The 26602-nt window shown below is 44.4% G+C and overlaps 1 protein-coding gene across 8 annotated transcripts in view; it reads left to right on the forward strand.

Moving 5' to 3' along the window:
* The window catches only part of LOC138669788 (plasma membrane calcium-transporting ATPase 4-like), a 486684-nt gene that overhangs the window by 423376 nt on the left and 36706 nt on the right, over nt 1-26602 (forward strand). For all 8 annotated transcript variants that reach the window (XM_069756525.1, XM_069756523.1, XM_069756527.1 and 5 more), the window contains 4 exons: nt 17617-17704; nt 17938-18044; nt 18171-18362; nt 20653-20866. In XM_069756525.1, the coding sequence (XP_069612626.1) occupies nt 17617-17704; nt 17938-18044; nt 18171-18362; nt 20653-20866 (601 nt within the window). The remainder of the gene's footprint in view (nt 1-17616; nt 17705-17937; nt 18045-18170; nt 18363-20652; nt 20867-26602) is intronic.

The following is a 26602-nucleotide window of genomic DNA, read 5'->3' on the forward strand; positions in this document are numbered from 1 at the left end:
TATACAGTGCTGATGCCTTGCTTTGTACAGCACAGGCGATAGGATGATCTCAGCTTCACGTCTCCTAAAGAGACTATTAACCCTGCTGTTCTGTTGGTCAAAAATGACCGACTTTGAACTTCAATATTCTTTAAAATATTCAAGATGCGGCTCTGAAACCCGTGGCCGACCGACCCATCCTCATTTAAGTCAATCAACCACAAGATTCAGAACCGCATCTTGAACACCCCAAAAAATACCAAAGTTCAAAATAGGTCTCCCCAGACCGAACAGAACAGCAGGGTTAAACACAGTAAAAAGTGAAAAAAAAAAGTTATGAAAAATAACGAAGTTCAAATCACTCCTGTTTTGCCCCAGTAAAAATAAAACCATTTTAAAAAATATACATATTTGGTATCGCTGCGTTCGTAAAAGTCTGATCTATCAAAATCTAATATATATTAATCTAAACGGAAAACAGCGTAACGAGAAAAAAAAATCTAAATTCCAGAATTGTTGGAGACGTACCTTGTGGTCAGCTGTAGTATTTTGTGCTAGTGGTACCTTGTGCTCAGCTGTAGTATTTGGTGCTACTGGAGAGGTACCTAGTGCTCAGCTGTAGTATTTTGTGCTAGCGGTACCTTGTGCTCAGCTGTAGTGTTTGGTGCTACCGGAGAGATACTTTGATCTCAGCTGTAGTGTTTGGTACTGCGAGGAGGTATTCTGTGTGCTGCGTAGTGATGTTTCTCAATGCAGTCGAAGAAAAAGAATATATCTTTGATCTGGACCCGTCGATGCACTTACCGCACCCTCCTGCATACCTGATGTCCTGACGGATGTATTAATTATTTTCTCCAATAAAGTGCACGAATTACACAGCTACATTTGGGTGAGTGCCGCATATATTCTTTTTCTTCGACTGCATTGTGGATCGTACTTGATACTTTTATGCAGAGCACCATATACCCACAGCTTTCGTGACACCTGCTACTCGGCTGTTCTGAATAAGTCCTGCTCAGTGGAGCTCGTATTTCTCTAGTGCCGTCCTGTTCTTTATATCTTTTGTTGGTAGTGATGTTTCTCTCACAGTTCATGGATTGTTGTCTTGAGTTCTTGATGCAAGTTGCCTAGGGGTACGCTATAGAAACTGTAAGAAGCATTGAAAGACATTTTCAGATATTTTGCTTGTGCCATCGGCCAATTTGTATAAATAGTTTAATTGAGAAAGCTGAACGTGTTGTCCCAACTTGGCAAGACATCTGCTATCTACAAGATATGTAATAACTTGGCTGTCCTGATTCTGAGAACAAGGCTTTACATTTTCACTGTCTGGATGGAGCAATGGCCATGACTTCTCTATTCATTGCATATGGGGCTACTAGAAAATGAGCACTGTACTCGCTATCTCTGACAGTACCTTAGATATTACGTGGACTAGTGGTGCGCATGCAGAAAAGGGAAACCTTGCTCTCAGGATTGTTGGATCCCCAGCTATCGACAACTTATCACATACCTACACATTGCTAATTTAGGACAACACATTTGTTTGAGTTTATTTGGGCTATTTTGTTAGAAAATAAGTTGAATAAAAAAGTGAAAAAAAATCAAACTTAACACCTGACTGCTCCTTGCTGTCAAACAAACAGAATATTGGGTGTGCTTTTTAACTAGGAGTTAATTTACATTGAGTGACCCATATTGTTAAGAGACGACCTTAAATAGTCTGTTTACACAGGCTGATACCAGGTTTAGATGTGCGCTGCTGCGTTACTGATCACTAACCGATTGTCTTTAGTGCGCCAGTGATCCCTGCAGTGCAGGTGTTTACACAGGATGATGCACTGCCAAGAACTATGATCTTATGTGTAAACCACCCTGTGTAGACTGCACGAATATTGTGAAAGCGTGTTCCTAGGAATGCTGGTTCACAAACATTGTGCAGTGCAACAAAACTGCATTAAAGCAGTCTCTCAGCAGTGATTGTTGTCTCCAGCCCCGTAATGACATTGAGGCTTGACTTCCTGAAAGCACAGTTTTAATTTCATTACCTCATTGACTTCATTAGCTCTTAGCACTGCAATAATTTTTGGAATGACCTTACCAAAGTTGGAAGCTAAACCTAATGCCTACACAAGCATCCTTTTTTTTAAATTAAATATAACAAAATGAAATTATCTCTAATGTAGGACTCGGAATTGACATGAATATAGCCTAACTGGTTGACCCTCTGTCTCAGGGAAGAAGTACATGAGGGTGCATGCTTAAGAGTCAAGTAATCAATGAATAAACTTTTAGTTTGATTACAATGTATATTTTCCCGGATTAAAGTTGTCAAAATGTCTTCGCTAAACAAACTGCAATGTGTGCGTGTGTGTGTATATATATATATATATAATGAGAGAGAACAGAAAGCTAGAGCATTGTCCTTGAGTTCAATAGAATAGAGTACAGTGTGATTCACAGTGTCATACTGCAGAGAGATACGGGAGAGTCAGAAGGGAGTAATGACCATGACATTTACTTGTTAGTGGATCATTAGGGACTTTAGTAAGATCAGTTTCTATAGAGTGTAAAGCTATGTTCATACATTGGTTTTTTTCTGCTTATTTTCTGCAGCTAAAGCCTGATCTTTTGGAAGTAACAAGGTTGCAGGCTTTCTTGCTGCTTTTTTTTTTGCTGCTTTTTCTGGATGCTTTTTGCTGCATTTTTCAGGATTCCAAAGTTCAGCTTTGCTTCCAAAATACATACATGAACATTGCAAGGTGTTGGGCCACCGAACAAGACATACGGAATGTGAAACCATAAAACAAAGTGCTTAAAGGGAAACTGTTATCAGAAGAAAATGTGATTAACCTGCAAATATGGGTTTAATCTGCAGGTTAATACAGGGGCGGACAATGACAGCTTGTGTCCCCTGTGCAAGAAATGTCTGATCCACCCCTCTTTTATGGCGACAAAGCTACGGTATATATGTTATTATTTTTTTATAGCGCCATTTATTCCATGGCGCTTTATATATGAGGAGGGGTATACATAATAAAAATCTAGTACAATAATCTTAATCAATACAAGTCACGACTGGTACAGGAGGAGAGAGGACCCTGCCCGCGAGGGCTTACAATCTATAAGGGATGGGTGAGAATACAGTAGGCGAGCTGGTCGTGCAGTGGTTTGGTCGATCGGTGATTACTGCAGGTTGTAGGCTTGTCGGAAGAGGTAGGTCTTCAGGTTCTTTTTGAAGGTTTCCACGGTAGGCGAGAGTCTGATGTGTTGGGGTAAAGAGTTCCAGAGTGTGGGGGATGTGCGCGAGAAATCTTGTATGTGATTGTGGGAAGAGGAGATAAGAGGGAGATAGAAGGAGATCTTGTGAGGATCGGAGGTTCCGTGTAGGTAAGTACCGGGAGACTAGGTCACAGATTTATGGAGAACACAGGTTGTGGATCGCTTTGTATGCCATGGTTAGGGTTTTGAACTCGAGTCATTGGGTAATGGGGAGCCAGTGCAGGGATTGACAAAATGGAGAGGCTGGGGAATAGCGGGGGGACAGGTGGATTAGTCGGGCAGCAGAGTTTAGAATAGATTGGAGGGGTGCGAAAGTGTTAGACGGGAGGCCACAGAGCAGGAGGTTGCAGTAGTCAAGGCAGGCAATGATGAGGGCATGAATTAGGGTTTTTGCAGTTTAGAAATGTACAGGTCGGGAATTATTTTTGAGCTGAAGTCGGCTTGGACATGTGGTTTGAAGGAGAGATCCGTGTCAAGGATTACCCCGAGGCCGAGAGCTTGTGGGATTGGAGAGAGTGAGCAGCCATTTACTTTAATGGATAGTTCTGTTGCGGGAGGCGAGTGGGATGGGGGAAAGATGATGAATTCTGTTTTGTCCATTTTATGTTTAAGAAATCTAGCGGAGAAGAAGGATGAAATAATAGACTGTGGGATTCTGGTTACTAGGGTGGTGATATCTGGGCCAGAGATGTAGATCTATGTATCGTCGGCATAGAGATGATACTGAAAGCCGTGGGACTCTATGAGCTGTCCAAGGCCAAAGGTATAGATGGAGAAGAGCAGAGGCCCTAGGACTGAACCTTGCGGGACTCCGGCAGATAAGGGGCGAGGTGAGGAGGTGGTGTGTGAGTGGGAGACGCTGAATGTCTGGTCTTATATAGTTATTGTTAGATGTATTATGCAATGACTGCTGATTGAGCATGGGAAAGGTTCTTTTCTAATGTAGGAGCTGATGGACTGGTCGTCTGTTCACCGGCTCCATCGTCAGTGATATTATATCTAACAAGAGGGGACTATGTTATAAAAGAGAGCCCTGTGAATAACAAAAATAACTAGAATACACTATGTAAGTGACAGCGCTGTACATAGCAGCAGAGGAAGCTATAGAATAAGGGACAGCACCATATATAACTGAGAGGATGGTACGTAATAAGGGACGGTGTTATAAATAATAAAAAAGGAAACTATGTAACTAAGGATGGTGGCATACATGATAAGTACACTATATACTAAGGGACTGTGCTATACCTAAGTGAGTACACTATATACTAAGTGACTGTGCTATATATAATAAGTGAGTACATTTTATTATGTGCAATATATAATGAGGCTACATTCCTGTATCTTTGTGCAGTGTCTGTGTGCTGCCCGCTTTTACAGACGCATTGAGCATGTCCTATTCTGATCCTCAAAATCAGATCAGAACAGAAAAACACAAAGGAATAGAAACACACCGGCGGGATACACTAGAAAGCTGCAGGTGCCTAGACAGCTACTGTGCTAAATCTGTCATATGGCAAAAAGAAGAAGAAGAAATCGATTAAGACACCGTGCTAACTAGATATAGAAACAAATAATGGGTACGTATAATAAAAGGATTGGGTAAACGTCTAGCTAAACAAGAACTGAAGATAGAAAATAGCCAGCAGTGGGGGCAGCCAGTAAAGGAATGGCCGCAACCACCAGCAGAAAAAACAATAGTAAGTGCAATGAGGGTGTCACAAATGTCAATAAACAAATGAGCAATAGCTAACAAAGCCAGCAAAATTGCCTATTGTGGCCGCGGTATGAGGTATAAAGGAGAAATAAATAAGAAGTGTGTGGCAGATGTATATTATGAATAGAATGGAAAGACCGCACACTTACTAGGATAGATGTGACTGCTATGGAGAAGCTGGCGCTGTCCTGAGAGATGCTGGCGCTGTCCTAAGAAATGTAGGAGCAGGATCACCAGCGGCCCGGGTATCTGGAAATACAGAGTCCAAAACGGCAGCGTGGGGCGGTAACAACACCTATGGGTATGGGGAGTGTCCTCCCTGGTGAGTGCACAGCCTCCGTGCGCCTGGAGCGCCGCTAACCGGCACACGTGAGCCGGAAGAGAGCCGCTGCAAAGAGCGGTGAGAAAAGGGGGCGTGGTCTGGGTGACATCACCAAGACAGGAGGGTAAGGAGCAAAGGACGGGTGCCGCACAGGACCAAAATTGCCTACGCGTTTCGAAGGTCTCCGGAACTTCTTCGTCAGGGCTAAAGGTCCCGGCAGTTTCATGCTCCTTATATAGCCCCTGATACCCAGAACAGAACCCTCACGGATGAGAACTTACCCTCACGGATCTCATTCTCAGAGCCATGATTTTCATGTATGTGTGAATGGACTTATAAAACTCTGAGTCCGTGTGCCATCCGATTAAAAAAAAAAAAAAAAGACAGGAAGCACACGGATATTTCACACAAATTTGAGAATGTAGAATAAGGAATTAAAAAAAAAAAAAAAAAACATTATCACTCCACGTCACACAGTGCAGATACAGAATAATATCTACATCCAGGCACTTACCACTAACGTCTCGTCTGACTAGAGATGCTTTCTCCTGTTTCTTCTCCATCTGGTCAGACCTTCATGTCAACATCTCCCAGCCACGTCTCGTCTTGTCACAATGATCATCGCAGCCCCTGAAAATAACAAGGTCACATACATTGTATACATACATGTCTCCCCCCTGAATACAAATATGTACCCCACCATTATTATACTATTAGTTATGCACCATTAAAAATATACAGTGATAAACGGCACAGTGTCCCCCATTAACTATAATCTTTGACTCCCAATAATATAAATGATCCAGTCTGTGACGCTCCCCAATTACCTGTATACCCACATAAAATATGCAAGGTTTTACAGTACAGGAAAAGTGAATGAGATCCCTGAAGTCTCATGCACACGCTGCTTATTTTTTCCTTGTAGATTTGCAGCAGATTAAAATCTCAAAGAGTTCGGTAAGATTAAAATCTGCAAAATGTCAATTCTTGCAGCATATCTCACCTATTGTAATGGGGAGAAATACGTAACAAAAGCATGGCAAAGATATGGAAAAAATAAATGTATTTTATGCAACTTTTTTCTGGCAACACATTAGGATATGCAGCAGAATTTTCTCCTGCAAATCCTGAACGTGTGCACAGAGCCTTAGTCCCTGTCCTGTGTCCCCCCTTTCATCAAAATTACTTGATAGCATGGTAATGAATTTGGAAGTTGGAGAAGACGCCATCAAGTACTGAGCATCCTCCGCCACCTCCCAGTTCTTTACAAGTCACTGACAACGTCTTCTCTCACCTTTCAGTTCATTATAAAGGGTCCTATGCACCTTATTGTCTCCTCTTCCACTCCCCAGTAAATTTTAAGTCCCCGATGGCATCACATAGAATTTTGAGATTGAGGAGGATGCTATCAGGGACTTAGCAACCTCCTCCAACCACCCAGTTCATTTTACATCCATATCTAATATCGTCCTCCCCTTCCTCCTGTTCATATCCATTATAAGATCCCCTTCCTCCCATCCCAATCCCCCGCATCCCATCATGGTCCTCTTCTCCACCTCCATCATTGCCCTCCCCATCACCCCAATCATTGCCCTCCCCATCACCCCAATTATTGCCCTCCCCATCACCCCAATCATTGCCCTCCCCATCACCTCAATCATTGCCCTCCCCATCACCTCAATCATTGCCCTCTCCACCACCTCCATCATTATTCTCCCCTTTACCCCGTCATTGTCTTCTCCACTACCTCCATCATTGCCTTCTCCCCACCACCTCCATCATTGCCCATTTTACCACCTCCACCATTTCCGCCTCCCCCACCACCTCTTCATTGCCCTTTCCACCACCACCATCATTGCCCTTTCCATCCCACCACCCCCATCATTGCCCACTCCACCACCAACACACACACCATTCACCTCTCTGCACGTTACACACACAAACACACATCACCACCTACACACATATACATACATACACACACACCTCACCTTTCCTCACGTCCCCCCGCAACTGCAGTATCGTCACCGCCGGCAGCTCTCTGTCTGACACAGAAGTGCGCGGAATGCTGACGTCAGCAGCATTTTCTCCTGTAGGCAACAGAGCTGCAGGGATTGCTCTCTGCCCGCCACACATGAGGGCAAACTGGCCAGGGGCTCCCTGGAGCCTCAGGGCTGGAGAAACAGGCCATATTGCCCTCAGTGTTAGCCGCCCTGCAGAGTCCCCCCGGAATAATAGTGTTACTAACCTGCCCAGCACCTGCAAGTAGCCAAATGGTGTGGAGAGAAAACTGAACTTTATCCCTCCCCAAAAACCCTCCCCCCCCCCACCCCGTCAACGTTCAGGTTTCATTTATGGGGGTAGAGTAATATTGTTTCTTGTGGTGACAGGTTCTGTTTAAAGGGGTTTTCTTATGATCAAAGTTCATTTTAATCACCATTTTAATTAGTAGATCTTGAAATAAAAATATGATCCACAATTGGATGTGTTAAAAACATATTCCTGTGCTGAGATGATCTTATATATGTTCCCCTGCTGTGTACTGTGTAATGGCCTTACAGGAATATGGTCTGAAGGTACCACATCTCCTGAGCAGGGGAGCAAACAAAAGAGAGTATGCAGACAGGATAGCAGGGGGTCGTAAATGAGTGTTCTCCAGATGTGACACTCCAACCAATGACGCTGTAGCCCTTAGGTGGTAGGGAAAAAAGTACAATGGAATCTTCAAAGAAGAATCTTCAAGTCTTCAAAGAAAGAGCACTTACATGGCCAAAACACACAGTTAAAATAGATAAACGATATTAGATGAAACGAGCAAAAATAACTTTTTTTATTTTAATCCGTGAGGTGTTAAGGTGCCTAGGGTCACAATCCAGCAACATTCAAGCTTCATGCTGCCCCCTTCGATCCCGTAGCACAGTCTATCAATACTTTTCACCCAAAAGCAGGTAGGATCACAGCCATGACACGACTTAAAATGTTTAGGCATAGTTTTCAGTGAAGATAGATCCTCAATTTCACATGCTGCCAGGATGTCCATAATTTGCTCTCTAGTACGTAACTTAAGTTAACAAGAAGGGAGACCAACTTAAATAATTTACATGTGCATTATATACATATACCAGAACTGATAATATGTAAGGACCATATTAGGGGAAAACTCTAAAGAGCAATGCAGTAACCATAAGAAAAAAAGAGTTACAATTCCCAACTGCAAATCAAATAAATGATAACAAATATCAAAAGAATAAACTGATTTAGAAAAAAGTACAAAACTTTATTACCACATAATACATAAATATAGAAACACACAATAATATCCAAAATGACTGGACAGGTAATCTAAGCAATGATGCATATAGGCAGTGACAGGCTATCCAAAGTACAGGGGTACTCTAACCGTAACATCATCTTATAACAGTGTCTAACAATACATATATAAGTAACCCCAACTGTAAGAGTACATACCGTATATACTCGAGTATAAGCCGAGATTTTCAGCCCAAAATTTTGGGCTGAAAGTGCCCCTCTCGGCTTATACTCGAGTCACGGTGGGCGGCAGGGTCGGCGGGTGAGGGGGAGAGGGCGCTGAGGCATACTCACCTAGTCCCGGCGGTCCTGACGCTCCCTCTGCCTGTCACACGGTCTTCGGTGCTGCAGCTCTTCCCCTGTTCAGCGGTCACGTGTGACCGCTGATTAGAGAAATGAATATGCGGCTCCACCTCCCATAGGGATGGAGCTGCATATTCATTTCTGTAATCAGCGGTGCCGGTGACCGCTGATAGAGGAAGAGGCTGCGGCACCGAAGACCGTGTGACAGGCAGAGGGAGCGGGACGCCGGGAGCAGGTAAGTATGTAATATTCACCTGTCCGCGTTCCACACGCCGGGCGCCGCTCCATCTTCCCGTCCTCTTGCTCTGACTGTTCAGGTCAGAGGGTGCGATGACGCATATAGTGTGCGCGGCGCCCTCTGCCTGATCAGTCAGTGCGGAGAGACGCCGGGACTGGACGCTGGGAGCTGCAAGCAGCGAGGTGAGTATGCCATTTTTTTTTTAATTGCAGCAGCAATGGCACAGCTTTCTATGGCACAGCTATGCGGCAATAATGAACGGTGCAGAGCACTATATGGCACAGCTATGGGACAATAATGAACGGTGCAGAGCACTATATGGCACAGCTATGGGGCAATAATGAACGGTGCAGAGCACTATATGGCAGCTATGGGGCAATAATGAACGGCGCAAAGCACTATATGGCAGCTATGGGGCAATAATGAAATGCGCAGAGCACTATATGGCACAGCTATAGGGCAACAATGAACTGTGCAGAGCACTATATGGCACAGCTATGGGACAATAATGAACGGCGCAGAGCACTATATGGCAGCTATGGGGCAATAATGAACGGCGCAAAGCACTATATGGCAGCTATGGGGCAATAATGAACGGTGCAGAGCACTATATGGCAGCTATGGGGCAATAATGAACGGCGCAGAGCACTATATGGCACAGCTATGGGACAATAATGAACGGTGCAGAGCACTATATGGCAGCTATGGGGCAATAATGAACGGCGCAAAGCACTATATGGCAGCTATGGGGCAATAATGAAATGCGCAGAGCACTATATGGCACAGCTATAGGGCAACAATGAACGGCGCAGAGTACTATATGGCAGCTATGGGGCAATAATGAATGGTGCAGAGCACTATATGGCACAGCTATAGGGCAATAATGAACGTCGCAGAGCACTATATGGCACAGCTATGGGGCAATAATGAACGGCGCAGAGCACTATATGGCACAGCTATGGGGCAATAATGAACGGTGCAGAGCACTATATGGCACAGCTATGGGGCAACAATGAACGGTGCAGAGCACTATATGGCACATCTATGGGGCAATAATGAACGGTGCAGAGCACTATATGGCACATCTATGGGGCAATAATGAACGGTGCAGAGCACTATATGGCACAGCTATGGGGCCATAATGAACAGTATGGAGCATCTATTTTTATTTTTGAAATTCACCGGTAGCTGCTGCATTTTCCACCCTAGGCTTATACACGAGTCAATAAGTTTTCCCAGTTTTTTGTGGCAAAATTAGGGGGGTCGGCTTATACTCGGGTCGGCTTATACTCGAGTATATACGGTAAATGGGTGAGAGGAATATATAACCACCAGCCTGCTCTCAGGACAATCTAAGTAAATAGGTATAGTAACCGCACATTATGTCCCCATTATCCATACAGATCAAAAGTAAGTCAGGAGCAGATGCTGGATAAGGAATTTCTCACCCATAGGACAGCACTGAACACACCCCAACACGTGTTTCGCTTCCGCTTCTTCAGGGAGCAGTGATATTTGTTATCATTTATTTGATTTGCAGTTGGGAATTGTAACTCTTTTTTTCTTATGGTTACTCCAATTTACATGTGCATGTAGCATAATAAATAACAAAAGTACTACTGCAAGAATTATAGTTAGTCATCTTAAATTTACGGCCATAAGCCGACTCAAAGGATGTAGCCCTAAAAATATTTTTACATGCCATGCAGTCACCACAAGGATACTGGCTCCATTTCAATTCTGTTAGATGAGAAATTGATGGCGGTTTGGCCACATTATGGCTTCTCACCAAGAATGTTTTTATTTCAGTCAGTTAGTGATAGAGTTTCAGGGGTTGTTGCTGGTTCAGTCTTCAAAACAGTGCTTTTTCAAAATACTCCTCCTAGTTTCCCAGTGGCAATTGTAAGTGGAAATCTCAGTGGTGTCACTGTGGGATTTCCTCTGGGATTCAGTGAGTAGATTAGTGTGAGATGTTGCCCTATCGCGGCGATACCCAATTTTGATGTTTTTATTGCTTTACCCTCGTGTAAGGAATCTGTCCCTGAGGTTATCTGCTTGCTTTTCAAAGCAAGCATCAGATGGCTGATCAGATGCGCTTAGTCCTCAAAAATTGAACAACTGGGATGACCCGAATCGTTGATCTCATGTGGGTAATAAATAATTTACTGAAGTCACCTTCCTAAATAAATCTGTGTATTGAGCCATCATTGCATACCTCTAACTGGACATTTAGTAAGTTGATAGGTGATCTATAGTAGTTGTATGTGAGTCTGATAGAAGGACGTTGCGGTTCAGCTCAAAATATTTAAGTTCAAATTCAGTACTTTGTCACATGATAAACAAGTCATGGAACTGTATTAAGCCGGTTTCACATTAGCGTTTGCATGAGCTGCGGAGGGCTGCGGACTTCCTCCGTGAAGCCCCGCCCTCGGTCGCACCTCCACTGCTAGCTCCGCCTACTTCTGCATGCGGCCGGCATGCGTACCTATCTTTAATACGAAGAATAAAAAAGGAAAACCGCACACTATCTTTAATATTAGGTACGCAGGTCGGGCGGCTGTATGCGGATGCTTCCGCATGCGTCGTTTTGACGATGCGGCGACCAGCGTAGAACGCAGCTTGTAGCAATTTTTTTTGTCTCCGCATCGTCAAAACGACGCATGCAGAAGCATCCGCATACAGCCGCACGACCTGCGTACCTAATGTTAAAGATAGGTACGCAGGCCACATGCCGGCCGCATGCAGAAATAGATGGAGCTAGCGGCAGAGGTGTGGCCGAGGGCAGGGCTTCACGAAGGAAGTCCGTAGCCCTCCGCAGCTCATGCAAACGCTTATGTGAAACTAGCCTTAGCACTGCACATGGGAAACTGCCCGTTAGCCTCCCGCCAAAAGCCCCTCGCTCCCAGTGACCAAGAAAAGAGATTGATGTAGGAAGGCACACATGCCATACCCATGGCATTGCCTTGATTTTCTGTAGAATGTAATAAACCTCAACAGCTCCAACACCAAATCACTCATGGGAGCATCCCAATTGCTCAATCTAAAGGTAGGCAGAATGAACCAATAAAGAGCAGTTCAAGAATTATTTTCATTCAATTACTTCGTTACTCCATTCACCTTGTGGTTTGATAGTACAGCTTTATTATTAAAGACCGTATGATTCCAATATTTCCAGATTGATTATCTTTTGCTACTTTTGCACACTAAAACCTCTTTGTTTTTAATCAAAAATAAGTTTTACATCGCCATATTCTGAGAGCGCAACTTTATTTTTGGGGGTGACAGAACTGTGTGAGGGCTTGTTTTTTTGCAGGTTGAGTTGAAGTTTTTATTGGTACTATTTTCGGGTACATAATATAATCACTTTCTGTTCAGGTTTTTCACACACAGAAATAAAAATGGTGCATGTTTATTTTGTTTTCGCACAAAAGCTGCATTTTAAGTGACTAAACCGCTTTCCTCTCTTTTTTTTTTTGTGGGCTTTGTTTGTTTTTTTAACATTTTTACTTAGTCCAACTACATAGCTTGAGTATTTTTCACTTTCATCACTAGTCTCAGAACTTCTGTACTGCAGTGTGCAAGATCTTTCCATTTCATACTGACTCAGTCTGTAGGGTACCGTCACACAGTGGCATTTTGATCGCTACGACGGCACGATCCGTGACGCTCCAGCATCGTAACAATATCGCTCCAGCGTCGTAGACTGCTGTCACACTTTGCAATGTACGACGCTGGAGCGATAATTTCATGACGTATGTGCGATGTAGAAGCCATTGGTTACTATGCGCACATCGTATACAATATCGTGCACACCTTTGTTACACCATGCGATCATGCCACCACAGCGGGACACTAGACGACGAAATAAAGTTTTAAATGATCTGCTACGACGTACGGTTCTCAGCGGGGTCCCTGATCGCAGGAGCGTGTCAGACACTGCGAGATCGTAACTATATCGCTGGAACGTCACGAATTGTGCCGTCGTAGCGATCAAAATGCCACTGTGTGACGGTACCCTAAGACCTAAGACCTTGCTTACGGCAGAGCCCAACAGGCCACCGTGCCCTGAGGTCATTACTAAGCTCCAGGGTGCCTTGGTAACCCACAATTGCTGGATCCCGATCAGGGTTGTGGAGTCGGAGTTTAGGTCCTTAAAAAATGGACCGACACCCAAAAGATATAATAAATTGGGTTCAGGAGTTCAATGCAGTAATTTTTTCATAAGAATTTGGGAAAGTTGTGATATGTCATATAAAACTCTGTTCTATTCCTGATGATGGCGGGAGATGAATCTGTGCTGCACTTAATGTACATGCTCAGTAGAGAGGCAGTGCTGAGATGTCTGAGTCGGAGGGTTGGCTTACTGACTCTACAACCCTGATCAAGATAGACATAAAGAAGGGACCTTCTCCATCTGTTCTATTAATTATTTAGCTGTTGTGATTGACAATTACGGGGTTAAACTGGTTGTGATCGGTATTTAAATAGATAGTATACAGGTGATTCCATACCTGTTGCATTTTTACCTGTCAGGGGGCACTATCTTAAACGTCAGCACTGTAAAAATTGGCACCGAGGATTAAGGCTATGTGCACACGTTGCGGATTAGGTTTAGGAATTTTTGATGCGGATTCTGCATCTCTTGGCAGAAAACGCAGGTGTGGATTTGACGCGTTTTCCGTGTGGCTTTGTTGCGGATTTTTTGAGGATTTACTGCGTTTTTTTACCTCTGCGGATTTCTATAATGGAATGGGTACAAAAACGCTGACATTTAATTTTTTTAATCCGCAGTGTTTCCGCACAGAATTTTCGGCACCATCATCAGAGCATTTTTTTTTACCATTGATTTACATTGTGCTGTAAATCACTTGCGGATCTGCTGCGTTTCTGTGCTGCAAAACACGGTGCGTATCCGCAGGAAATCCGCAACGTGTGCACATACCCTAAGTCTCCTTAATAACGGCTATAAAAAGGCGTATCAGAGGTCAATAAGGGGGTTAATATTTATAACATAATATTCCCTCTCCTGGTTTACTTTTATAAACTGTAACTAATTATTTAACAATATGTCACTTTTTCTGAATAACATATTTGAAACAATTATAACCCTTTATCTTCTTTTAAGTACCGTATATACTCGAGTATAAGCCGACCCGAGTATAAGCCGATCCCCCTAATTTTGCCACAGAAAACTGGGAAAACTTATTGACTCGAGTATAAGCCTAGGGTGGAAAATGCAGCAGCTACCGGTGAATTTCAAAAATAAAAATAGATGCTCCATACCATTCATTATTGTCCCATAGATGCTCCATATAAAGCTGTGCCATATATAATGCTCCATACCATTGATTATTGCCCCATAGATTATCCATATATAGCTGTGCCATATAGAATGCTCTGCACCGTTCATTATGGCCCCATAGATGCTCCATATAAAGCTGTGCCCCATATACAATGCTCTGCACCGTTCATTATGGCCCTATAGATGCTCCTTATAAAGCTGTGCCATATAGTGCTCTGCACCGTTCATTATGGCCTCATAGATGCTCCTTATAAAGCTGTGCCATATATGCTCTGCACCGTTCATTATGGCCCCATAGATGCTCCTTATAAAGCTGTGCTATATAAGCTCTGCACCGTTCAGTTTGGCCCCATAGATGCTCCTTATAAAGCTGTGCCATATGTGCTCTGCACCGTTCAGTTTGGCCTCATAGATGCTCATAAAGCTGTGCCCTATATGCTCTGCACCGTTCAGTTTGGCCCCATAGATGCTCATTATAAAGCTGTGCCCTATATGCTCTGCACCGTTCAGTTTGGCCCCATAGATGCTCATTATAAAGCTGTGCCCTATATGCTCTGCACCGTTCAGTTTGGCCCCATAGATGCTCCTTATAAAGCTGCCCCATATAGAATGCTCTGCACCGTTCAGTTTGGCCCCATAGATGCTCCACATAAATCTGTGCCCTATATAACGCTGCTGCTGCTGCAATAAAATAAATAAAAACACATACTCACCTTTCTTGCTTGCAGCTCCCCAGCGTCCGGTCCCGGTGTCTCTCCACACTGACTGATCAGGCAGAGGGCGCCGCGCACACTATATGCGTCATCGCGCCATCTGACCTGCACAGTAAGAGCGGAGAGACGCCGGGAAGATGGAGCGGCGCCCGGCGTGTGGATCGTGGACAGGTAAATATGACATACTTACCTGCTCCCGGCTATCCTGACGCTCCCCCTGCCCGTCACACTGTCTTTGGGTGCCGCAGCTTTTTCCTCTATCAGCGGTCACCGTTACCGCTGATTAGAGAAATGAATATGTGGCTCCACCCCTATGGGAGTGGAGTCCATATTCATAAGTTTAATGAGCGGTCCCACGTGACCGCTGTACAGGGGAAGAGCTGCGGCACCCGAAGACAGTGTGACGGGCAGGGGGAGCGTCAGGATCGCCGGGACTAGGCAAGTATGCCTCAGACCTCTCCCCCCCTCACCCGCCGACCCTGACACAGACCGTGACTCAAGTATAAGCCGAGAGGGGCAATTTCAGCCCAAAAATTTGGGCTGAAAATCTCGGATTACACTGGAGTATATACGGTACCTTTTATTGTTGAAAAAAAACCTTCCACATATTTTCAAAATGTCGTCTTTAACAACCCAAACTAAAAATCTAGCTTGCTGCCTAGCTTTCCAGTGAACGCCATTGAAAAAGAAAACAAAGAATTGCTATATTTTGGTTACCCCTATATACTCGAGTATAAGCCGAGATTTTCAGCCCAAATTTTTGCAGATTCTTTACTGTAAAGGTACCGTCACACTCAGCGACGCTGCAGCGATATAGACAACGAGCCGATCGCTGGAGCGTTGCTGTTTAGACGTCAAACACAGCAACTCCAGAATGATGCAGGAGCGATCCAGTGACGTAACGGCGACTCACTTATCGTTCTCGCTGGTTGTTAGCTCCATGTAAAACATTGCTGGCATCGTTGCTTTTGATGCCAAACATGACGATACACGCCGACCTGACAACGAAATAAAGTTCTGGACTGCTAGCTCCGACCAGCGGTGGCACAGCAGGATCCAGATCGCTGCTGCGTGTCAAACACAACGAGATCGCTATCCAGAACACTGCAACGTCACGGATCGTTGTCGTTCTCGTTGCAAAGTTGCTGAGTGTGACGGTACCTTAAGAGCAGTGAGACTATGGAACTCTCTGCCGTATGATGTTGTAATGAGTGATTCATTACTTAAATTTAAGAGGGGACTGGATGCATTTCTGGAAAAGTATAATGTTACAGGTTATATATACTAGATTCCTTGATGGGGCGTTGATTCAGGGAACTAGTCTGATTGCCATATGTGGAGTCGGGAAGGAATTTTTTTCCCCAGTGTGGAGCTTACTCTTTGCCACATGGTTTTTTTTTGCCTTCCTCTGGATCAACATGTTAGGGCATGTTAGGTTAGGCTATGGGTTGAACTTGATGGACTTAAAGTCTTCCTTCAACCTTAATAACTATGTTCCTATGTTACTAAATCAAAAAGTCATGAGTCCCAAAATTATACCAACAAAAATTTTAGTTTGTCCTTCAAACAATTAAGTCCTCATACATCATCATCACTGAAAAAAAAGATGGCTGTTGGAATATAGCGACTCAGGAAGACTTTCGTTTGTGGGATTTTGCTGTGAGAAAGTAAGTGTACATAAACTTCACATATTTGATATTGTTGTGTCCGTAACAACCCACGGTATAACAATAGCGATACAGTAAATGCAATAAAAAAAATAGCCAGAGTTTTTGTTTACGATCATTTACTTTAAAAAAACAAAATTGAATAAACAGTGATCAAAAGACTAATGAAACCCAAAATGATACCAATAAATAGGTATTATTTCCAAAAATAAACTCTCGTACAACTCCCTCAACAAAAAAAATAAAATACATAAAAAGTATAAAATAAGTTTAAAATGAGCATATATTTATCCAACCCAATGAAAACCATAAAAAGGTAAAAAAAAACACCCTCTGGGAATGAAAGGGTTCATAGCTATGATTATTATGGCTGTGCCTCCTAGCATGATGGGGTATATAAGCAGAAATAATTCACTGTTTGCAGTGCTTTGTTTCCTGACAATGCGAGACATGCAAAGTATCAGTCATGGTGAGGGGGTTAATGTGTTCACGCTGCACAGGAAGATGGCTTTCTGTGTGCATTGGTGTCTTGTGATCCCAGTGCAGTTTTGAGTTATAAGATGACCTCTGTTCATGCATGAGATATTAGGGTTTTGTATTTACCTCTATAGAGGGAACCCAAAAGGATGCCCCTTTCCCTTTTATGACAGTACTAACTCAATATTGGTTTTGTACAAGGCCATTTATGAACTTCGCCTACTTCCAGTTTCCGTACAGACGAGGAAGTGGCCCAAGTTGTTCTTACAAGAGTATTAGCTTGTTTTTATTGTTGTAACATTCCTAGGTAGAGCAAGAAAAGCTGGACAAAGTTTGGCCAAGTCTTCGAGTGCTGGCACGGTCATCTCCCACAGACAAGCACACATTGGTGAAAGGTAGGTAATGCAACAGGCCTTATCAGGGTTATTGTGACATAGTTCTTAGGCACATTGTAAAAGAAAAAGCAATCAAGTGGGTAGTTAGGACCTACCTGCTTGTTTGTTTTTAGGCCCATAGTAAAAAAAGAAAAGTGTAGCTTCTAAAATGACATTAACATCTCTCCATTCCATTTCTTATTCTGCCTAGGTTCTTCTTTTCTAAAATGTTTCTAATTGTATACCTATTTTAGGCATCATTGACAGCACAGTGGTGGAACAGAGACAAGTGGTCGCCGTTACAGGGGACGGAACTAATGATGGGCCAGCATTAAAGAAAGCAGACGTGGGATTTGCCATGGTACATTGGAATAATACATTAAGTTATTGCTTTACAAGAGCATTTACACTTTCTGTAGTAGCTGAAATCATAAACCTCCACATTTTTAAAAATATGTCAAGACTCAACATGTGCTTTCTTTAATAGGGTATAGCTGGTACAGATGTGGCAAAGGAAGCCTCAGACATTATCCTCACAGATGATAACTTTACCAGCATTGTAAAGGCCGTTATGTGGGGACGCAACGTGTATGATAGCATCTCCAAGTTCCTTCAGTTCCAGCTCACTGTTAACGTGGTTGCTGTCATTGTTGCTTTCACTGGAGCCTGCATCACTCAGGTAAGGAAATGTGTGTTTTAATATCTTATTGTGTGAGCATGTGTCTCAATTACTCTCAAACTTTTATTTACTCAAGTCAAAGTGTGTGACCTTTTCGGAAACAAAATTATAGATATTTTAGGTATTTAAAGGGGATTTCCACTTGCGATAAAGTGCTCCACAAAGTGTCTACAGTTCATTAAATAACAAACTTAGGTACTCCATGTCCCTGGGTCCCGCCATTTCTGCATTCCTGGTGTTCTGACTAGCCAGCCAGTCAATGAGCTCGGCAGCTAGAGCTAGCGATGAGTTGCTCTTTTGACATGATGTCACTGCTGTAGGCCGTTTCCACACATCCCTGTCTCTGGTACATGTGGTGACAGTTTTCACACATACCGGAGACACTTAAATTAATAGATCCATTCAAGTGATTGTGACCCACACGTAGACATGTCCGTTTTTTTACCAGCAGCATGGGCTGCAAAATGTCCATCACATGCACACAGATGAAACACTGGTATGTCATCCTTGTGACACGTATCGGCGCCTGAGAAGCAGCGGTACAGTAAGACTGCTCTCATCATTTCTCCCCTGCTCTGCAGGCAATCAGCATGATCAGGGGAGAGTGATGAGAGTTATATTCAAGTGATAACTATGAGAGCAGGCTGCGGCTGATGGGACTATTTCTCCTATCAGCCTACACCTGCTGCCACTAATAACAGTGAAAGCATGAGCGGCTGCTGAGAGTATTCATCACCTGCCGCCTGCGCAATAAATAAATAAAAAATCTGGCGTGGGTTTCCCTGTATTTTCTATAACCAGCCAAGCAAAACTCACTGCTGTGGGCCGCAACCCTCAGCTGTCAGCATTGGCAAGGCTCAATATCAAGAATAGAGGGGTCCCCATGCTGTTTTTTTAAATGATTTAAATAATTTAAAATACCCATTTTTGACAACCAGCCTTTGCTAAAGCTGACAGCTGGGGGCTGGTAGGCTGGTAAGGGGCCATTGATATAACCTCACCCAGCCTAAAAATAGCAACCCGCAGCCGGCCAGGAAAGACGCATCTACTAGATGTGCCAATTCTGGAATTTTGCCCAGCTCTTTCCACTTGTCCTGTAGCTGTGGCAAGTTGGGTTCATATTTGTGGGTTGTTGTCACTTTTGTATTGTCAGGTGGCATCAAGCCCGACTTAGAAATGGTATTTTTAGTCTGGGAGGGTCAATATCCATCAGCAAGGCTGGTTGTCAAAAATGAGGGGACCCCATGCCATTTGTTTAAATTATTCAATTAAATAATTTAAAAAAATAACAACAGCGTGGGAACCCCTTTATTGTTGATAACCAGCCTTTCTGAAGCTGACAGCTGAGGGTTGCAGCCCCAAGCTGTGAGTTTTCCCTGGCTGGTTATCAAAAATACAGGGGAATCCATGCCGAATTTTTAATTAATTTATAGCGTAGTCGGCGTATGATGAATACTAATCAGCCGCCAATCACTGTCACTGGTATTAGCGGCACCAGGTGTATGGTGATGGGCATAATAGTACCATTAGCCCCCACCTGCTGTCATTGTTATCACTTGAATATAACTTGAATATAACTCTCCTCATTCTCCCCTGATCGCCAGCAGAGCAGAGGAAAATGATGAGAGCCGTCTTCAGCATCGGCGCCGGGGAACAGCGCAAAATATACCGCTGCTTCCCTGGCGCCCGTGCGTGTGATACTGATGCGGTACACGGGCGGCACACGGTTGCCACACTTCTGCCCAAGTATTGCACACACGCACACTGACATCTCTGGTGCTGGTTTTTCCGGTATCGAAAATATCAGGATGTCTGAAACTGGCCTTACTTACAACACTAGGACCACAGCAGGGGTGTGTACAATCACATTTAAGACATTGAACTGTCTACTACTGGACAACCCCTTTTTAATAGCTTTGCTGCGCAGAACAAAATAAAAAGTCATACCTCTCGGACCGTCATTCATATGACATTCTTATGTCACATAGCTGCTGTGACTGACAAGTATGCACTTATTAGGGGCAATGGTTACATAACATAATATGCAATGTGCTGCTGAGAGCGATTTACTTTTTAATGGTTTGATTACTTGAAAAATGAGTGTTTAACTCGTATATTGGGTAATTGGCATATTTACACTGGCTGATTGAGAGCAAGCGTTCTTGTGAATGTTCATTGGCCAATTATTGGCCCATCTTCCTCCAGAATCGTAATCCTGATGTACACATTTCTATTTTTGCACACGCAAATGCTAGAATGTTAACTGTTCTTAATTGCATTATTTCTGCAGGACTCTCCGTTAAAAGCTGTGCAGATGCTTTGGGTCAATTTGATCATGGATACCTTTGCGTCCCTTGCACTTGCCACTGAGCCTCCCACAGAATCACTACTTCTGCGTAAACCATACGGTCGTAACAAGCCACTCATCTCGCGTACTATGATGAAAAATATTTTGGGACATGCCATGTATCAGTTGACTATCATCTTCACTCTGCTCTTCGCAGGTCAGGATTGTGCCTCCTTTGAGTAAAGTAACCTATTTTCTTTATATGTGGACTTCTGTGTGTTGCGTGTTGGTTTGTACATCTCGTCTAATTGGCAAACATGATCGAAATAATAGGGTAATTTGCTGTTTACCTGTTTGGTTTCAGGCCATGTGATATTCTAGCTAGGTCACTATACATCATTCTCTTACAGTTTTTGTATTATTTTTATGGCTTTAAAATTCTGAAACTTTTAACTCTGATGTCTGCTGTTAGAGGAAGGTGACAGAGGTAACACCCAGCACCTTCTCTGTGTGTGGAGTGTGCTCTGTTTCTGAGCCCACTATATATGCATGCACCCACTATATTTTGTAATAATACATAATTTATCAGGAAAAGGTTAGTAAGAGTGAGTGCTCTAAAATATAACTGAATTGTCTTGAAATGAACAAGATATCTCAAACCATATAAAGAAAATCAGCTCACCTTCAGCATTCTCCAGCCATGTTTGTTAGGTAGAAGGCAATCTATGGGAGGATGGAAATCACACTGGATTTTTGATTATTCAACACCAAGGACATGACTTAAAACATAGTATATTTGGGGGGGGGGGGGGGGGCGTGGTTTGCGGGGGACAGGAGAAGTTGTGCTTTGCAGAGCTCCTGAAAAATCCCCTTTAGCGGGCTACTTTTTTTGATGTGAGTGAGTGAGGAGAGGGGAGGCTGCTAAGGGGAGGGGATGAGAGGCAGGAGAGGAGAGGCTGGAAAGGAGAGGAGAGGCTGGAAAGGAGAGGAGATGAGAGGCTGGTAAGGAGAGGAGATGAGAGGCTGGTAAGGAGAGGAGAGGCTGGAAAGGAGAGGAGATGAGAGGCTGGAAAGGAGAGGAAAGGCTGGAAAGGAGAGGAAAGGCTGGAAAGGAGAGGAGAGGCTGGAAAGGAGAGGAGATGAGAGGCTGATAAGGAGAGGAGATGAGAGGCTGGTAAGGAGAGGAGAGGCTGGAAAGGAGAGGAGATGAGAGGCTGGAAAGGAGAGGAAAGGCTGGAAAGGAGAGGAAAGGCTGATAAGGAGAGGAGAGGCTGGAAAGGAGATGAGAGGCAGGAGAGGAGAGGCTGGAAAGGAGAGGAGAGGCTGGAAAGGAGAGGAGATGAGAGGCTGGTAAGGAGAGGAGATGAGAGGCTGGTAAGGAGAGGAGAGGCTGGAGAGGAGATGAGAGGCTGGAAAGGAGAGGAAAGGCTCGAAAGGAGAGGAAAGGCTGATAAGGAGAGGAGAGGCTGGAAAGGAGATGAGAGGCAGGAGAGGAGAGGCTGGAAAGGAGAGGAGATGAGAGGCTGGTAAGGAGAGGAGATGAGAGGCTGGAAAGGAGATGAGAGGCTGGAAGGGAGAGGCTGGAAAGGAGAGGAGATGAGAGGCTGGAGAGGAGATGAGAGGGTGGTAAGGAGAGGAGATGAGAGGCTGGTAAGGAGAGAAGATGAGAGGCTGGTAAGGAGAGGAGATGAGAGGCTGGAAAGGAGATGAGAGGCAGGAGAGGAGAGGCTGGAAAGGAGAGGAGAGGCTGAAAAGGAGAGGAGATGAGAGGCTGGTAAGGAGAGGAGAGGCTAGAAAGGAGAGGAGAGGCTGGTAAGGAGAGGAGATGAGAGGCTGGTAAGGAGAGGAGATGAGAGGCTGGTAAGGAGAGGAGCTGAGAGGCTGGAAAGGAGAGGAGATGAGAGGCTGGAGAGGAGAAGCTGGAAAGGAGAGGCTGGAGAGGAGATGAGGCTGGAGAGATGAGAGGCTGGAGAGGAGATGAGAGGCTGGAGAGGAGATGAGAGGCTGGAGAGGAGATGAGAGGCTGGAAAGGAGATGAGAGGCTGGAAAGGAGATGAGGTTTGAGGCTGGAAAGGAGAGGCTGGAAAGGAGAGGAGATGAGAGGCTGGAGAGGGGAGGCTGCTAAGGAGAGGACATGAGAGGCTGGTGAGGGGAGGCTGCTGAGGAGAGGACATGAGAGGCTGGTGAGGGGAGGCTGCTGAGGAGAGGACATGAGAGGCTGCTGAGGGGAGGCTGCTGAGGAGAGGAGATGAGAGGCTGGTGAGGGGAGGCTGCTGAGGAGATGAGAGGCTGGTGAGAGGAGGCTGCTCAGGAGAGGAGATGAGAGGCTGGTGAGGGGAGGCTGCTGAGGAGAGGAGATGAGAGGCTGGTGAGGGGAGGCTGCTGAGGAGAGGAGATGAGAGGCTGGTGAGGGGAGGCTGCTGAGGAGAGGAGATGAGAGGCTGGTGAGGGGAGGCTGCTGAGGAGGAGAGGGGAGGCTGGTGAGGAGAGGAGAGGCTGCTGAGGAGAGGAGATGAGAGGCTGGTCTCATGCTGTATATGGGGAGGCTGTGTGGGGCTCATGCTGTATATAAGGGGCTGTGGGGGTTTAAAGATATATAGGGGGTGTCAGCATACTTAATTCTGCTCAATATTAAGTGATACAATTAATATTAATTAATATTGAGTAGCATTATTTTCATGCTATTGGTTCGGCCTCCACAACAGTCATGGTCTTTCATCTGGCCCCTCAGGAAAATAAATTGCCCACCCCTGATCTAGAGACATGGAGTGAGAAGCCCACAGACGATAGCAACAGATTAGTCCGTTCTCTCACTAAATTACCCATCCAGCTCTTAAAACTATTCTCTCTGAAACGTCCCAGCATTGCAGAGATAAACTTTCCTGTTTGCAGTCTCAGTGATGCTGCCCGTGGTTTTGGTAGTATGAATCGACTGACAGGTTCCCCTTAAAAACCTGTCAGCCAAACCTTGGAACCTTGGCAGAATCAACTGACCATGTACTGTGTCTGAGATCCACCAGATTCTCATATGACAACTAATGGAAAGGTTTGCTAAGGGTACTTTCACATCTGCGATTTTCTCCGTTCGCGGCAGATACTGCAGTTTTTCCGCCTCTGTCGTGTAACATATCACTTACAGGCCGGCAACTCTGCGTTCGGCCTCATTCATTCCCTATGGGACTTGCGGACATGTGCGGCACTTGAGGTGAGACAAAAAAAAACACTGCTAGCAGCATTTTTTTTCTTGTTGCTGCAAGTACTGCATTTGCCGGATCGCAGCAAAACCGCAAGTGCCGCAAGTCCCATAGGGAATGAATGAGGCCGAACACAGTGTTGCCGTAAGTGATCCGTTACGGATGCGGAAAAACTGACGGATCTGCCGCAAATGTCAAAAATCGCTGATGTGAAAGTAGCCTAAGTCACTGCCGATAGTGTCTGCATTAGTCATACTCACCAATGGGGGAGGCAGCACGAAAAGTGCCTAGGGCAGCAGAAACTCTAAATACGGCCCTGCCTACAATCTGTTATTAAAATGTATAAGCGGGCACTATAATCTGCTGAATAAGTAGCAGTCGTAGTGTTCCGCCAAGTGCAGAACCCCAATCAAACACTGTCCTTATCATAGTACAGAAACCAAATAAAATGCACTCCTCAAAAAAATAAAGGGAACATTTACACAGAATATAACTCCAAGTAAATTAAACTTCTGTGAAATTAAACTGTCTACTTAGGAAGCAACACTGACAATCAATTTCACATGCTGTTGTGCAAATGGAATAGACAACAGATGGAAATTATTGCCAATTATCAAGACACACTCAATAAAGGAGTGGTTCTGCAGGTGGGGACCACAGACCACTTCGCAGTACCAAAGCTTTCTGGCTGATGTTTTGGTAACTTTTGAATGTTGATTGTGCTTTCACACTCGTGGAAGCATGAGACGGACTCTACAACCCACACAGGTGGCTCAGGTAAGTGCAGCTCATCCAGGATGGCACATGAATGCGAGCTGTGGCAAGAAGGTTTGCTGTGTCAGTCAGCGTAGTGTCCAAAGGCAGGAGGAGCTACCAGGAGATGTGGAGGGGGCTGTGGGAGGACAACAACCCAGCAGCAGGACCGCTACCTCAGCCTTTGTGCAAGGAGGAACAGGAGGAGCACTGCCAGAGCCCTGCGAAATGACCTCCAGCAGGCCACAAATGTGCATGTGTCTTCACAAACGGTTAGAAACCGACTCCATGAGGATGGTCTGAGTGCCCGATGTCCACAGATGGGGGTTGTGCTCACAGCCCAACACCGTGCAGGACGCTTGGCATTTGCTACAGAACACCAGGATTGACAAATTTGCAACTGGCGCCCTGTGCTCTTCAGAGATGAAAGCAGGTTTACACTGAGCACATGTGACAGACGTGACAGTCTGGAGACGCTGTGGAGAGCGATCTGCTGCCTGCAACATCCTTCAGCATGACCGGGGCAGCATTGAAGCTATGGATTGGCCCGCCCATTCCAAAGACCTTAATCCAATTGAACACATCTGGGACATCATGTCTCGCACCATCCACCAACGCCACGTTGCACCACAGACTATCCAGGCGTTGACGTCCAGGAGTTGGTGGATGCTTTAGTCCAGGTCTGGGAGGAGATCCCTCAGGAGACCATTCGCCGCCTCATCAGGAGCATGCCCAGGCATTGTAGGAAGGTCATACAGGCACGTGGAGGCCACACACACTACTGAGCATCATTTCCTTGTCTTGAGGCATTTCCACTGAAGTTGGATCAGCCTGTAACTTCATTTTCCTGTTTGATTTTGAGCATAATGCCAACTCCAGACCTCCGTGGGATATTAGTTGTGATTTATGTTGATAATTTTTAGGTTTTATTGTTCTCAACAGATTCCACTATGTAATGAATAAAGATTTACAACTGGAATATTACATTCAGTGATATCTAGGATGTGGGATTTTAGTGTTCCCTTTTTTTTCTGAGCAGTGTACGGTATATACAAATTGGGAGAAACTTGCACAATCGGTTAACTATGCATTAAAATGTGAAACACTGGACATGATTCCTTCTTTCTTTCAATTTTCTTTTTATTGAAGTTTTAATAATTACAGACAAGTAAAACATCAAGAACTACGAATGAGCATATCAAAGTGCAAAAGAACATGTGACAAGTTAGCGATATAAACTCAGGCCAACTGACACTAATAAGTCCATATACTTTTAAAGAAAATGAGTCTAACAACTCATTCAAAATTGTTGATACGGGAGTAACTTTATAGATTTAGAGAGATGAGAAGGTATAGGGGGGAACAGAGAGAGATAGAGGTAAGATGGGGGGAGGTGGTGGTTGGGGGGAGGGGTAGACTAGGATGACACCTTGAGGATTGAATTGTTTATTGTGCTATTGCAGAGTAAAAAGTATTTTGGGTCCTGAATTGGATCCATAAATTCCAAGTGTTATAGAACTTATCAGTGGTATGATACACTCTTGCAGCTAATTCTTCTATGTGGAACAATTGCTCAATTTTGGAGTAAAGCTGGCTGGAGGTGGGTATGTTCTTAGTATTCCAATATGACGGAATTAAAGATTTCCCAGCCGCTATAATGAACTGAGCCATCTTGGAGACGTTCTTTTCATTTGGCCAAAGAGGAAGGTTTAAAAGGACATTTTCCGGTTTCAGAGTTGTCTGTTTTCCCAAGACCTTATATATAATAGAGTTCATCTCACTCCAAATTGGAGTAAGTTGCGAGCAGGACCACCACATGTGTATGTAGGAACCATCCGCTACTTCACATCTCCAACAGTTGGTATTTATATTGCAATGCCATCTCTGGGTGAGCTTGGGCGTTATATACCATCTGGAGATAATTTTATACGAATTTTCTGGAATCCGCACACATGTAGATGGACCATGCGAGTTTCTATATATACAGTGGGGCAAAAAAGTATTTA

The sequence above is a fragment of the Ranitomeya imitator genome, chromosome 3 (assembly GCF_032444005.1).
Source record: "Ranitomeya imitator isolate aRanImi1 chromosome 3, aRanImi1.pri, whole genome shotgun sequence".
Taxonomy (NCBI): Eukaryota; Metazoa; Chordata; class Amphibia; order Anura; family Dendrobatidae; genus Ranitomeya; species Ranitomeya imitator.